The 16,376-nt window shown below is 41.9% G+C and overlaps 1 protein-coding gene and 1 pseudogene across 1 annotated transcript in view; both read left to right on the top strand.

Annotated features, from left to right (window-relative positions):
* The first annotated feature begins 4,003 nt into the window (after positions 1-4,003).
* Positions 4,004-4,616, top strand: LOC127222956 (synaptonemal complex protein 3-like; annotated as a pseudogene).
* Positions 4,617-6,322: 1,706 nt separating this feature from the next.
* Cenpe (centromere protein E) overlaps positions 6,323-16,376 on the top strand; it is a 69,747-nt gene continuing 59,693 nt past the window's right edge. Inside the window, 11 exon segments of the mRNA XM_051185457.1 lie at positions 6,323-6,482; positions 7,970-8,061; positions 8,836-8,925; positions 9,066-9,184; positions 10,025-10,144; positions 10,853-10,934; positions 11,042-11,109; positions 11,191-11,256; positions 11,940-11,991; positions 14,210-14,297; positions 15,385-15,514. Of these exon segments, the coding sequence (XP_051041414.1) occupies positions 6,427-6,482; positions 7,970-8,061; positions 8,836-8,925; positions 9,066-9,184; positions 10,025-10,144; positions 10,853-10,934; positions 11,042-11,109; positions 11,191-11,256; positions 11,940-11,991; positions 14,210-14,297; positions 15,385-15,514 (963 nt within the window). The 5' untranslated portion in view covers positions 6,323-6,426.

Here is a 16,376-nt window from a genome sequence, read left to right as displayed (position 1 = left end):
GCTCTCTCTGGCTCTGATCCACAGCTGCTGCTGTTCTCGGTGTTCATCCATGGTGTCAGTATAACAAAAATGCTTGCGTTTCTTGAGGCAGTTGAGCTGCACTTTCACTAGTAGCCTCTGCTGGGATCTCTTCAGGGACTCCAGAGCCACCACACAGAGCCGAGCTTTAGTCGTTCTCCATGACACCTTCAACCTTCATAACTAGTACCACCTGGGTGACTCTCACACTACCAAGCTTGGCTGCCAGCAGGAAGTATAACCTTGGCTACCTCTGAAACACAGCTTCCGTGTGCTGACCCTGCGGGAACGCTGCCCAGAAGTCTTCGCCCCAATGATGCTGGTGTCTTCATACAATCCCAGCTGATTCTCAGCCCCAGCTGACCAGCGTCCATTGTCCCAGAAAAGCAAACATTTCACTTTAGTGGCTCTCGCCTTTTGTTTATCACAACCTATTCTTCAGCAACAGCTGACCGGACACCACAGCCTCCTCACACAATTGCCTGGTGAAGTCTTTACTTCCCTCTGAAAATGCACAAGCCAGACCTCCATCGTCTGCACTGCCCTCAGCTTAAAAAGCCACAAACGCAGGCACAGGGATCAGAGGCCCATTTAGTCACGCTCACTGAGAGGTGTAGTGTGTATGCTGGAGAGACACTCACACTCACTGAGAGGTGTAGTGTGTATGCTGGAGAGACACTCACTCTTACACTCACTGAGAGGTGTAGTACGTTTTCTGGTGACCTGGTGCAGGCCCTGTGATTGCTGTTTTAGTCTGTATAAATTCATGTGAGCTCTGTCCACTGGTTTTAGAGGTCCTCGTTCTCCTGATGTTCTCCATCCCCTCTGCCTGCCCTAGTCCTGCTGCCTCCTCTTCCCTGAGCTCTAAAGGGAAGGTTTTGATGAAGAAATCTTGTTTAAAGTTATGTACTCCAAAGTCTATCTCTTTGCTCTCAACTTTCTTATCTTCCAGGCTCTTCTAGAAAAGCCCACTGAGCTCTCAACACTCAATGGTTTTTCTAGCCCAAAGTTCAAAAAACTTCCAACAATCCTCCCAAAAACAACATGGTCATGTATGACACATTAGCCAAGCCCCTCCCCGACTTTGTTGATGAAATGCATGAAGCCTGGCAGAGAAAAATGGTTTTCCAGCTTGTGAAATGGACAAGTCAGTTGGACTAACTTGGGTCACAGAAACATGTTTAATCATGCTTGTGGTGATAACAAATGGTTGTCTCCTGGACAAGTCAGTTGTACTAACTTGGGTCACAGAATCATGTTTAATCATGCTTGTGATGATGATAATAATGGTTATATAAAATGGATGAACACATGAGCACCAATAATTTTAATTGATACATATCTTGATACAATGAGTTTCTCCATGTCCTTATTTAAATTTGTACCACACCAGAACTTCATTGCCCACGGGTAATAGAAAGGATTACAGTGCCCTCTGCAGTTTCTGCAAAAGAAAACAGTTTGTAGGGGAAATGAATTAATTAAAACATCACTGTGTCCAGAAATTCCCTTCTTAGATGAGGAGAAAATATCTATGTAAGATACCACATTTTAAGCAGAGCACTAGGCAAACTGTACCTTTAGGAATCAAATTCAAGAATATTTTTCACTTGGACTCTTTCACTGTTTGAATTTTAACTGTAGACATGCATTAATCTTATGACAAAAAGTGAATAAAAATTACCTATTGAGAAAACACCATGCATGCACACTTTAAGGGTCTCTTTCCAGAAAGGGGGTGGGTCTGGAGGGGGGAGGAGAGGGAGGAACTGGGAGGAATGGGGGGGGGAATTGTAATCAGGATATATTGTATAAGAAAATCAATTTTTAATAAAAGTGAAAAATAAAACCTGTGGGCATTTAGTATATGTATGTATATAAATTTATATTGTGTAGGTGTCTCTCCCTAGAAGTTTTATAACTGTACATGCATTAGTTAGTTAATCTCTATGCCTCTCCTGAGTACTGCCTTGTTGTTTTACAGTTTAACTATGAAAAAAGGAAAAGCGCAAATAAGCTCACAATATGATAACCAAAATAATCTCTAATTAATAAACTCCACTTTATAGACTATTTCTACCCTTTTCTTTAGCTTGTGGGAAACTAATATTCGCATGTTTTTAAGCATATGAGTAAAGCAACCTTGTAAAACTGAATATTTATACCAAGCACCCTGGTAATGGGTATAAGGAGTAAAAAGCTACTTGGTTAATTTATTGAGCTGATATTCTAGAATGAGGACATATCACGAGAAATAAAAGACCCAGAGACTGATAATGAGGTTCAGGCTTCAAGCTGAAGCTCAGAAAAGCAGAGCAGCCAGGCACTCTTACCTCTACGGCAGCTCAGACAAAGGGGCGATCCCTGGACTTCTCCCGACTTCACAGTTCACTCAGACTGCTGTGCTCTCGACGTGGTTAGAGACTAATTCGGAGAGTGAATACCTTTTGAGAGTGAATACCTCTGCCTTCTATACCTATCAAATCCTGGGATTAAAGGCGTGAGCTCTGATTTACTCTCCAGTAGCCCAGGGTGGTCTTGAACTCAGATCTGTCTATCTCTTAATGCTGAGTCCTGTGATTAAAGGTGTGTACCACCACTGCCTGATCTCTATAGCTTGAGGCTCGTTTTGCTTTCTGAATCCTCAGGCAAGCTTTAATAATAAATACATAAAATACCACCACATGAGGAGACCACTTTTATACAGATAAATTCATTTAAGTGTTATTTCTGAAAGTTATAAGCAGAAATCATAGTTCAAAAAGAGCAGAAAAAACAGGAGTGACAGAAGACAGGGTTGTTATTTTGTGCAGAGAATAAGCTCTGAGAAGGGAATATTCACAGAGATCCCAGAATCACGGGGAAGCGCGCTGATCTACGGGCTACAGAGAACAGAAACAGGGCTCTGGTAGGGAGCCTGTACGCCGGTGTGGACAGCAAGGAGTAAGTAGCAAGAAGTGAGGAGACCAGGGTTAACCAAGGACAAAACCGAGGGCTGCAAATGTGCTTAGGCATACGGCACGGGTTTATCACAGTATGAGGTCCAGGATTCTGTGCCCCAACACACACTCCCCAAAAAAAAGAGAAAGAAAGGGGGGGAGGATGAAAATGATCAGGACTTTGGGGAACAACTAGAAGAGTTTGAGCAAGGACATGAGAGTAGGGAGGTGGCACTGGGTGACGGTGACAAGGCTGACATGGTTTGAAAGAACCGCTAAAGTTTCGTTGAGAATAGACCCACAGTGGGGATGAGATGTTCAAGGACCAGGCTGTCAGCAGGAGTTGTCAGAAATGGCTATGTTCTGGAATATTCGAGGCAGCCCTAAAAAGATATCAAGGTGTGTTGACCATAGACTGGAGAGAGTGGGGGGCACTCACCATAGTTTCTACCTGGATAACTGGAAGGATGAGCTTTTTGTCCACTAGGAGGCGGAAAACCACTGAGGAAACAGATTTCTTTTTTTATTTTTTTTTATTTTACATACTATCAAAAGTCCCCCCCCTCCTTCCCCTTACCCTTCTACTCCACCTCCCCCCATCCCACTCCATATCCACTCCTGATGGCACATGCACAGTCAACCCGAGAAACGCTGACACCTGGGATGACTGAGCTTTTTGCCTGAATGCTGATGGCCACATGGGTGGCCATGGAACCCCAGAAACGGCAACATTCCACTCTTTCTTTATTATAAAAAGTGTCCGGTGGACAGGAATGGGGTTGTTGGGTCTCTCAAACTGCTTCAAGCTGAATGGTGGGCATCAGTCATCCCTAAGGGGCTTAGCCTGAGGTGGCTGGTTGTCTTTCTTGTTTGAGCTCTGTGGAATCTTCAGGTGCTGCTTGAACCTGACAGCTTGGGCCCGACAAGATACTGGTGAGGCAGAAGGTGAAGTTTAGAAAACTTTTCTTTAGATCCTGGTAACTAAGGGGGGAGGGTCACAAGATGGGGGGCCCTCAGAGGGTCTGGGTGGCTGTGGGACCCTGAAAATGACAGCAAGGGGACCTGCAATATTTATAAGAAGGAACCCTACAGGGACGCCTACATGGAAGCCACCTTTGAAGGATCAGCCTAAGGAAGGTTCTGACTTTGAGAAAGAAGATAAAGATCTAGGTGCTTCGAAGGAGGACATTGATGAGAAAAAAGACTCCAGAAACTGGTAAATGTGGAAAGGAAAGCCCTTCTGCAAGAATAACCGGCAACTTGGGAGGTAAAGTACAGAATATGCTGGGGGAAACAAGGGGGGGGGCTGGCATTCACAAAGCTCTTCTTGCCAAGAGAAAAAGAACAGACGCATATAACAAAGCCTCCTTCAATGCCAGTGCCCAGAAAAGTGAGCAGATTTGGAAAACACTAGAGCAAAAACAGAAGCTAAACAACGACTGATCTCAGCAGTTCACAGGTGTGCTGCTGCAGTGGGCCCTGGGTGTGCAGAAATATGAGGAACAGGAAGAAAGACTAGCTAATCTCATTCGACAGGAGTTTGCAGCGGCCAACAACCGTGCAAACCAGGGACTGAAAGCGAGCAGACAGTTGCATGAGCATTTGTAGAGTTTGGGGTATGTGGAGAAGAATAATGGAATCTGTTTACGGCTGTCTTAGGCTTTCATTGCTGTGAAGACACACCATTGTTGTAACAAAAAGAAAAAGAAAAAACATCACTCAAGATGCCATGTAACAGAGCTTGGGTGGAGGGTTTTTTAGAGGGGGAAAGTGAATGGGAAAGGGGGATGAGAGAAGGGAGACGGGCCTCTGAGGACAGGAGAGGGGGTAGGACCCTTTTAAAAGGGAACATACTAAATGTTCAGAGCTCTTTGTGGCTACAGCTGAGAGCATACCCTTTCAAAACCCCAAGAACAAGCCAGTATAGATGTCTGAATACTAACAACCATTAGTAGTTTCTCAATGAATCCCTTTTTTCTTCTTGCACTGCTAGGGATTAAACATAGGAGATAGGACCCTCAGCCCCAGCCCCCTTTTTAGTCTTTATTTTTAAGACTGACTGAACTGTCCATGTTGGCCTTAAACTCAGTTCACAAGCCAGACCGGTTTTGAATGTGGCTTTTCTGCTGCCTCAGATTGCTGAGTACCTAAGGTTACAGGCCTATACCATCAGGAAACATCTTTTTCACTACTCTATATTAGTTGTACAAGACAATTTATTTTGTGGTGATATTTTATACCTGCATATTATATTATATTATCATCTAAATAATGTATTATGTCCTTTTATCAAATTTAGCTCCTCTTTTACCCTGTCAGTCCCCATATTTTTCCCTCTAATGAATCTTTTGATGGACAGCTTTGACAAATGAGATAATGCAAGGGCACGGAGCATATAATGGGATACAGTCAATAAACATTCAATAAACACTGAATGCTGTATAACGATAGCAAAGACAGTATGACAACAATCGTAAGCACAGCTACCACAGTTCAATGCTTCTGCTGCTATCAACATTCCTTCCTCACTGTGAGCCTGTTATTACAAAACCCTTCTTCCCCTTCATAGGCTTTCTCCCTGCAGCTAAATATACATCATATTTGCCCACTTAAAAAAAAAAAAAAAAAAAATGAAACAGAGCAGAGAAGATGGCTCAGATGCCAGCCCTGGCCACCTGGATTGGATCCCTGGGACCCACGTGTCCACATGGCAGAGGAGAGAACTGACTTCCCCAAGTTGCACTGCTGTTGTCCTTGGTCGCCTCCCTGAGGCTGAAGTCCTTGTTACTGAACACATCCGAATTGTCAGGACTTGGAAACTCAGAGCTGGGTCCGATCTGGAAACCTCTTCCCTGAGGTCTGGGGTTATTATTTTGGGAGTCTCCAGGGCTACCGTGACCAATAACAGGATGTGAGTTTTCCCAAACCTAGTCCTACGGTTTTTATTCTGCCCCCTGCGGCTCTGGTGCTGATCTATTGAAAGCTTCCGCAACACGTTTCCAGTTTCCAGCGATTCCCTTCCCCAAGGCACAGTCAAGGGAAATGAAAGTTAAAGAAAGAAAAAGGGAAAACGCCTCGATGGAACGAATCCAAAAAGATCTTCCTTTCCTGCCAGGACAGTCGGTTCCAGCTCTTCCCATTGGAGGCTTTGAAATAAAACGAAAGTTTGTCTGGCTTGGTTTGCTTTTTTAAAGGCTATAATTCTTTTGTTCTGCAAGCTGCCAGCTCCAGCTCGGGGCATCTCAGCTCCGCGAGCCCGGATGCTCCACGCCTCCCGCCTCTCCCGTCCCGCCCCCCTTCACGCCCCCCCCCTGCTCCGCGCCGCGCGTGGACCGTCCCGTGACGTCATGACGCTGCGCGGCCCAATCAGCTGCGACGTTGACGACTTTTTAAACTTACAGGCGGGGCGGCTGTGCAGCTTGGTGGGTGCCGTTGGCCTCCTGCGTTTTCCTGGTTTGCTGCAGGAGGGATGGCGGAGGAGGCGGCCGTGGCGGTGTGCGTGCGGGTGCGGCCGCTCAACAGCAGGTAGGCGGCGGGCGACCGCGCTGCAGTCCGGGCCGGGGACCCGCGCTGCCCCGGCTCCCGCCGATCCCGGGGACAGAAAATGCAAGCAGTAGTGGAGTAGGGTCGAGAATGGCAGGAGGAAAAGGCAGGGCGTGTGTGTGAAATGCAGTCTCCTGGCTTTGCTGGCTTCTGGCCTGCAGCTAACGAGGCTAAAGCTTCTGGTGTTGGCGAAATTGGGCATTTCCCTGATTTGGGAAAAACGTCTCCTAGTTGTCTTTAGCTGTCAACTTGACAGCCCAGCTTTATCTGAGGGAGTCTCAATTGCAGGGTACCTCGATGAGACTGGCCTGTGGGCACGTCCTTTTGGCACCTTTTCGTGGTTACTAGTTGATACAGGAGGGCTCAGGCCACTGTGAGTGGCACCATCCTTACTCGTGGGATTCAAGTCTGTATAAGAAAGCTGGCTGAGCAGAAGCCAGAGAGAGCAAGATGGTAAATTGTTTTTCCATGCATTCTGCCTCTGCTCCTGCTTGAAACCCAGCCTCAGTTTCCCTCGGTGCAGGAAGTATAAGATGAGATAAACCGCTTCCTCTCCAGTTTGCCATTGATCGGAATGTTTTTATCACAGAAACAGAAAGCAAACTAGAACAGCCCATGTAAGCCATTGCAATGCACTGTGAAAAGTGAGTGGAGAAAGAGACCGGACCTTCAGAGGTGACAGATTGGTGGGGGCACCTGGCATCAGGAAAATCCAGACCCTTTTCATAAGTGAAAGGGCAGGTGGTTACTAATGGATGGGTCGCAGAGCTTTGACATTTGACTGATGTGGTGCTTGGTATATGAATTTAGAGGAAAGTGTCATTGAAGACATTACTAGTGCCTGTGGTAGCTCACAGCCTTTAATCCCAGCACTCTGGGAGCAGAGGCAGGGATCTCTGAGTTGTAGACCAACCTGGGCTACCTAGTGAGTGCTAGGCCAACCAGAGCTGCATAGTCAGACACTGTCTCCTAATGAGAGGAGGGGGGAGACCAGTGACATGATTCAGGTGATTTATGGAATATTAAGTTTTCTAGAAGTTTCCAAAAGTTAGGTGTTTGTTTGTTTAGGGTTTCTTTCAGACAGGCAGTAGACCCCCGGAGCAGCCAAAGATAACCATGAATATAGCTCAAATAATCGTACTTGAAACTATAAAACTTGGCTTTGCAAAAGGGATTTTTGTTTGTTTTTCTTTTGTAACATTCTATTGTAAGGCTTTGTACATGGCAGCATCATGTCACATGTGAAAAGTCAGACACCCCTTGAAAAGAAATATAATCAGAGTAGCACTTTGCACTAGGAAACTGAACATCGCTAAGCTTTATTTAAGAGAGTTGAGTCCTGACCCTCCCAGGGTAGACTTCTTGTAATTGCCAACTTCTAAAGTATTCTTGAGAATGTGAAATGTTTTAAATGACCCCTCCTGTGGTGTGACCTCTGTGATCTAAAGTATGGTGTTCTGTTTTTCCAGAGAAGAGGAACTTGGAGAAGATGCCCACGTTTACTGGAAAACTGACAATAATGCTATTTATCAGAGTGATGGGGGGAAATCCTTCAATTTTGGTAAGCTTATAATAGCATCAGAAGTTAGCATGTGCCTGATGGAGTAGCCTCTATTCCCTGCACTCTGAAGGAAAGAGGATCAGGAGTTCAAGGCCAGCCAGAACTAGAAAATAAGTGCTCTAAACTGAGCCATTTTCCCAGACCCTAGGTTGTCATCTCATTGTTAAAACTTTTTCACCTTGGAAAAGTGTCACATTTTATTTAGTTTACTAACAAAAGCAAAGATTCAGATCCTAGAATGGCAAATTTATAAGTATAAATGTCTAAATTTAGCAGGCAGGCCATTGTTTCCTTTCGCTTTTTTTTTTTTTCAGTGTCTTCTTGATTTAGCTTGAGCTAGGCTTTTGGCAAGATATGTTATAAAATAAAACTCAAAAATTAATAACTTTTCACATTTCCTAAGTACTAATATGTTCACAATAATTCTTTAAAGATGGTAATATGCCTGTTTTATAAGTTAGAGGCCAAGGCCCAACATTTAGAAAATCTAATTAGGATTCTACCTGTCAGACTCTAGACCCATCTGAGCCACTGTGCTAGGCTGCCTTTAAAAATACATAGTATTGTTGTGTATGTTTTTCTACATGAAAACCAGGGCATTTTTCCTTTGAGAAGGGCACTTTCTGAAACAAAAAGGAAAAAAAAAACATTAAAGAAATGATGTTGAGAAATATCACCATTTTAGAATCTGACAGTTTGTTTCTTTGGGTAATTTCTAATTCTTTGAAAATGCAGTTGATATGCTTGATTGAATCTGTGTGTTGTTCTTTTTAGATCGTGTGTTTCATAGTGATGAAACCACTAAAAATGTGTATGAAGAAATCGCAGTGCCAATCATCAATTCTGCTATACAAGGCTACAATGGTTTGTATTCTCTTCATGTTACACAAACATCTCAGGTCCACTCCATTGCGTATTGACAGTTTTATTCACTGTGAGTTTGTTTAGAATCTTTGTATGCATTTATTTACTTACCTACTTATTTATTTGACTTGTTTTTACAGGTACCATATTTGCTTATGGCCAAACTGCATCAGGAAAAACACATACTATGATGGGTTCTGAAGACTGTTTGGGAGTTATACCCAGGGCAATTCATGACATTTTCCAAAGGATTAAGAAGGTAACAACTTCAGCCTAAGTAGCAAACATAGATAACAGGTAGTGGTAAATGAGTGGCAGTTGGTGTTTTCCTCTTGAAACAATGAAAGAGAAAAGGAGATTCACACTCATCTCCCAGTTCTCATGGGAAGAGAAAAGCACAGTATTGATTCACACACTTCATAGAACTCAGAGTTCTCAGATTTATTTTTCCACTGAACCCCAGAACAGTATTATTCCCACAAAAGTAGACTAAATTAAGCAGTAGGAGATCCTATCAGAACAGTTAATACCATGTTATCGTTGTTCAGTTACTAGTGATTCTTTTGTTTTGTTTTGGAGCCTGTCCTGGAACTCACAGACATCCACCTGTCTCAGTCTCCTGAGTACTGGGATTAAAGGCATGCACCACCACTGCCCAGCAAAGATTTATTTATTTATTATGTATACAGTGTTCTGTTTGCATTTATGCCTGCATGCCAGAAGAGGGCACCAGATCTCATTGCAGATGGTTGTGAGCCACCATATGCATATGGTTGCTGGGAATTGAACTCAGGACCTCTGGAAGAACAGCCAGTGCTGTTAACCTCTGAGCCATCTCTTCAGCTGTTAGTGATTCAAATAAGCATTTGCTTGAAAGTCAAAGCATCTATTGTTAGGATTTTTTTTTTTCTTTTTTTGAGCCTAGAGAATTTATTTCTGAAATACTACTTTTGTGGATTTTTTTTTTTTAGCATCATACAGCCATGCTGTTGGCATTGTAGATAACTTTTCTTGGGCTCTTTACGCTCAGTGCGTGAATGTGTGAAGCTAGTTTATAAGTGGGACCTTTCTGATGTTTTGCACATTGTTTCTCTTCTAGTTTCCTGAGAGAGAATTTCTCTTGCGGGTGTCTTACATGGAGATCTACAATGAAACCATTACAGACTTACTCTGTAATGCTCAAAAAACGAAACCTTTGATAATTCGGGAAGACATCAATGTGAGTCCAAAAGCCAGGTGACCTCAATGTGTCAGCACAAAAATGGACCTATCAGCAGTCAGTTGGAGGGAGGTGCCATTCAGGGGACCCTATGTACACTGCCCAGCTGTTTTGCTACAGGAAGAGTAGTCATTGCCTTCATGTGTGAACCTTGCTTAAGTGGATCCAGTTTGGATTCAGTAGCAGCATAAATGTCCCTAATTAACTGACTGAGTCACCAAACTCAAAATCACGGTGGGAACAGCACTGGTACCAGTTATGGGGGTGATAGCACTATGAGGGAGCTAGGGCGGGTGGGAGAGTAATCTGGGCATATGTATCAAATGGTCATATAAGAATGGTATTAATTTAAAATTTAATGAATTAGAGAACTAAGGGCATAATACGTATTTGATGCAGAAAATTTATACTTTAAAATAGTTTCTGTTCCAATTGCCTATTCTAAGTACATGAAAGTTCACTGAGTTGTACATATTCTGGATAATTTTAGTGTGTAATGTATTTAATTTACAAGGTTTTTATAATGAAGTTTATAAAATAAAAAAGAATGTTGTGTGTTCAGTGTAAGCAGTGAATTGTGAATGAGTTGCTTTTTTTTCTGCAGAATAATTGTTCCTTTTTTTATTTTAAACTTTTCCAAATTCTGCAGTAGATTATAACTTGGAAAGCAAACTTTGTCTAACCCTTTCACGATGAAACTGTTTTCAGAGGAATGTGTATGTTGCTGATCTTACAGAAGAGGTGGTTAATACGGCAGAGATGGCTTTGAAATGGATCTCAATGGGAGAAAGTAAGGCTGCTGCATATCAAAGCTACCAAGCCCCATCTTTTATTGAACTGAAACAAGACAGGCTTCCATTTGACTTGTTACATTGACATGTAACTCATTTTTTACAGAGAACAGACATTATGGAATAACTAAAATGAATCAAAGAAGCAGTCGTTCTCATACGATTTTTAGGATGGTGGGTATTTGTGTCTCTCCCTACATTTGGTCTTTCCAAAGGAGAGTTTACTTGTTTTGACAAGTTGCCTTTTCTGTCTAGATTTTGGAAAGCAGAGAAAAAGGTGAATCTTCTAATTGTGACGGATCTATCAAGGTGTCGCATTTGGTGAGTGTTTATAAACCATAACTTTCCACATGGGCCCAAAAAGACAGGTTACTGGGTGAGGGCTTGACTGGGAACTGTTTACAAAGTGGGAACAAAGGGTCAGTAGCTGTCCGCATAAGTGATCATGGGAGTGGCCTCGAGTACTAGCTGAGATGTTGAGTGATAGTTAGCAAGAGCATCTCTGTTCCTGCGTGTGATGACTGTGGACCTGCAGGAGCTGAGTCTGTTCCCAGCCACCAACAGCATCAGAGCTGGGTCTTGTAGTAGCCCATCTTTGGGGGCTGCAGTCAGATCCAGCTGCCTAGCCTGGTTTGTACCTGAGAGAGGGATGTGGATTGAGGAAATGGCATATAAAGATACTAAGGAAATGACACAGAATAGAGTCAGGAGGGCAATCCAGGAAATACAGATTGCCCCAAGTTTATTCTTCAACATTCTAATATACCCCAACCAAAAGGGGAAAAATGGCAAGAGATTTCTTTATCTTTATACAAGGAACTTTCTTCCTTAATTCTCCAAACATTTATTAACCATACCTTAGACTAAATATCTTGTTATTTAGATAAGACATGTATGCCTTTAGACCTTTAGGTCTTATGACTTTAACCATGAAAGAGTAAGGATAGTTTTGAACTCTCTGACTAAACCAATTTGAAGTGAAGCCATTTTTATCTTTCTTACAGAATTTGGTAGACCTTGCTGGCAGCGAAAGAGCTGCTCAAACAGGAGCTGAAGGTAATGAGAACTTGATAATGACTGACCATTTGTGTTAAAAGTGCTGATAATGTAATGATTTCCAGATGAAAGTCTTCATTATAAAAAGCAAACTTAATTACTTTGACCTACTTCAGGGCCAACCTAAAAATTCAGTTTTGTCCTTGATAGGGCTGTGTAGCTAGGAAGCCCGGGAATGTACTATGAAAACCATCTAAGCTATCTTAATTAATTAGGAAAGTAAGAAAGGGAACTGATATACTGGTTCTATACTTTGCTGTTTCCCTTGACACCATATTTCAGAAACCTTTGCTCCATTAAAGAGCACAGTGGCCATGACTAGTGCCGAGAAGAAAAAGAACAAAAGTCAAAATCATTCCAAGAGGGCTTCCTAGTGTCTGCACTGCGGTGTTCTCAAATGTGGCCATACAGGAAGCCTTGCGACATTGAAGCCAGATTTAACTGCATACTTCTAATTTTTCATGACAACAGTGACCATGTAATTTTTCTCGTTCTCTTTATATGAGTAACAAAATATAAGAAAATCCAAATAAAAGGTGATAGGGTTCAAATAAATCGATAAAAGTAACTCATAAGCCAAAACAGAGTTTGAATATTTTAGTGGACAAAAAAAAAAAAAGACTAGATCAATAAAATGTGGTGTCTAGGAGATGCTCAAGATACTCAAAGGTTGCATAAAACTAATGTAAAGTTCTTAAACTCAAAAGGTTGTAAAGACTCGAAATAATGAAAAACTACACTTACATATGAAGATTCAAAATTATAAAGAGGTCAAGCGTATGTATATTCTAGATTTAAAACATTCCTGATAAAGTCAAAAGTGCACTTTTGTGTTTAAACTAGATGCAATGGTTTAAAATGTGTATGGAAAATTGAAAACAGACAAGACTATCTGAGAAATCTGACGAGAGCCCCACAGGCTGGTAAAACATGGAGCTACGGTAGTTAAACATGGGTCTGCCTACTACTAGACCAGAGTCGACATGTAGGAGCTGGAGGTCCACACCTGTAATCCCTAGGACTCCAGGAGGCTGAGCTAGGAGGACTGTAAGTTCAAGGCTAGCCTAGGAACCACGGGGAGAGCCTGTAAGTGTCAAGTCAGTCTATAGTGGGAAAGACTGTGTCTGTCTACTACACAGAGTCTGAAAGGTATAAACGGGGCATTTATAACGCATGGCCTACTCGTGCTGGCATTCCTAACCAGTGAGAGCTTCTGATTGAAGAGTAAGAACGGAAGAGGCACAGGTCACCCCACTGGAGCCACCCAGCAGGCTGGTCTGTGTGTGCCAAACCAGAGCAAAGCCAGTGTGCACTCAGGTGTGAACAGAAAGAAATGCAGGTCCTTTTAAACTGGCCAGCAATATTAACTGGTAACTAATGGAGCAAAATACTGGTCCAAACTTGCTTGTCACAGTATTTTTTCTAAGAGCAGAAGATTGGACACGTGTGTCTTTCGGTAGGACAATTAAAGTGGGATTAAAAAATAAAAGAATTGTGTGATAGGAAATGAAGGTCAGTCTTTACCCATAGGGGATTCTTTCTTTCTGAAATACATTTTTAAAGGAAAAAGCAAAATGCAAAGTAATATGTAAAACGAGGTGGTAGTGGCTCACACCTTTAATCCCAGCACTCAAGAGGCAGAGGCAGGTGGATCTCTGAGTTCGAGTCCAGCCTGTCTACATATGGAGTTACAGGGATACATAGAGAGACCCTGTCTGCAACACAAAGTAGTGTACAGTCTGGCTAGAAAGGGACAGGAAGATGTGGCCTCTCGAGTCTCAGGAAAAGCAAAGGAGGGATATTGGTCTTCCAGTGAGGAATAGAACTGTCTGGACGGGGAAAGCGGGCCTGTGCTTTTTCAAGGTTTGCATTTTAACCTTTTGAATCATGTAAGCATATTAGCCATTTAAAAATGAAAACTACTGACATTTAGTTGGAAGTAGTCCGTGATCAATCATTTTTATTTCAAGGTTTATAAAAAGATTTCGCTGAAATCACTGATTTCGCTGAGTCACTTTTTCCTGGTGTTTTCTCTTGGCTGATGATGTTTCTGCTTGACTTCACAGGTGGGCAGACTAGGAAGAACTTAGTATTCTAAGTGAGCTCAGGTTGAACCACAGCATAGATTTTAGCATCCGACCCTTTCACGTCTGAATTACAACTTACTAGCAAGTGCTTTATCTAGTACAGAGTTAATTTTTGCATTTGTTTAACTCAGGTGTGCGACTCAAGGAAGGCTGTAATATAAATCGGAGTTTATTTATTTTGGGTCAAGTGATTAAGAAACTTAGTGATGAACAATTTGGGTAAGTTATTTCCTATGGTTTTTTATTATATGGGAAATTGCAATACTTTAGTCACAGTCAAGTATATTGATTCCTTCTACACTGTTAAAAAGGTTCTGGGTTTCTCTGAGCTGGCTATTTTTAATCATGTGTGTTTATTTGAGATGTGATAATTGGACATACTTACAGTGTACAGTGTCACATTTCAGTACACATGTGGCATGCAAGGTAAGGAATGCTTCGTCAGCTAAGAATCTGTGATGTCCTGGCTGTACAGCCTAGCGTTTTTATTTGCTCCTGTGGGAGCCCCAGGTGATTTGACCAGCCGCCTCTCTAACCCTTCCCTAGGACCGACCGTCTGTGGCTGACACAGTGCACACTACAGGTGTCAGAGCCCACAGCACTTCCATCCCTGTCTCCAGCATTAGTCTGCCACCTACACTTCATCTGTATCTGAACCTGAGCTGTTTGCCTAGAGAACTCTTCTTAAATTTTTGTTTTTCAATTTTACAAACACAGCTGATCGTCAGAGGACAGCTCTTAGGAATCCTGTCTCTCCTGTCACCTTGTAGAACCCAAGTCTGATTTAGGTCTTCAGACCTTTGCACAAGTGTCTCTACCCACTGAGCCATCTTGCCAGCCTGGCGAGTCCTTTTTATTTGTATTTATTTATTCATTGATTGATTGATTGATTGATTGAGACAAGATTTATCTGTAATAACTCTGACTGTCCAGAACATGCTTTGTAGACCAGACTGGCCTTGAACTCACATATCAGCCTGCTGGAATTAAAGATGTATGCCACCATACCCAGCTTTAATTTTTTTTTTTATTTTTTATTAGCACATATTATACATAATAATGTGCTTCATTCATTGTGCCATTTTAATATACATGCATAATTTATGAACATAGCTTCTTATGCTTATAACTAACTACTGAATTTATTTCTTACCTTAGGTATCTTTAATTAGCAGTTTAGTCTGCCTGATGCAACCTGTAAAAATTTAATTTATAAAATTATGACTAAATGTTCATTTTCTTAAAGGAAAACATGTTTATATGTACATTCTCAACCATTGTCTTCCCACACTTGTCTCTTGTTAAGTGGCTTCATAAATTACCGAGACAGCAAATTAACACGCATTCTTCAGAATTCCTTGGGAGGAAACGCAAAAACACGCATCATCTGCACCATTACTCCAGTGTCATTGGATGAGACCCTAACCACTCTTCAGGTGAGTCGACAAGTCATTTTTCTGCCATTGACATAATGCCTGTTAAAAAATTGATGTACGGACTAGCAAATGTCATTCTTAATTTAATTTAATTCCTAAGTTTTAGTATTTGCATCCCATCTCTATAGTTTGGGGAACATCCAATACTTTTAACTGAAATAACTTGGTATTTTCTTTAAATAACTCATTTTCTTCATCGATACATAGTAACTAGAAGCTTCATGTTAGATTCATAAATGAAAAGCTAGTGTTACTTGGCACAAATAGTAATATAAAAACATATAATGTGTGTGACCAAACATTTAGTGAATTTCTGCTAATGGTTAGCTACTTAAGAGTTGCAGGCCTGCATTTTCTATTTAAAAGGAAAAATGGAAAACAAGTTAATATCACAACTTTCTTGCTAAGGGGTCTGGTGTTGTTAATGGTTACCTTAAGCAGTGGTTAGCATTGATTAGTTGTTGGGGGGATGCAGCTCTGGTAGAATGTTTGCAGAGCATACACAGACCTTGAGTTTTCCCCATTGTGGGAAAAACACTTTAATGCCTTAAAGCTGAACATGGTGGCACATGCCTCAAATCCCAGTGTTTAGGAAGCCTGGGTAGCGTAAACCACTCTACAATAGAAAACAGATTAAGCCAGGTATAATGACATATGCCTTTAATTCTAGCTCCTGAAAGCAGGAACAAGGTGGTTTCTCTGAGTTTGAGGCTAGCTTGGTCCATCTATCGAGTCTCAGGCCAATCTGAGCCATGTAACAAGATCCTGGCTAGAAAAGAAAAGACTTTTAGCTGTTTAGTACTAAATCAATGTACTGCTAGCCTCACAGCATTTATGAAGTCCATGAGACTTGGCTTCCAAC

Source organism: Phodopus roborovskii, unplaced genomic scaffold, assembly GCF_943737965.1.
Source record: "Phodopus roborovskii unplaced genomic scaffold, PHOROB, whole genome shotgun sequence".
NCBI lineage: Eukaryota > Metazoa > Chordata > Mammalia > Rodentia > Cricetidae > Phodopus > Phodopus roborovskii.
This window is presented reverse-complemented; position numbering and strand designations above follow the sequence as displayed.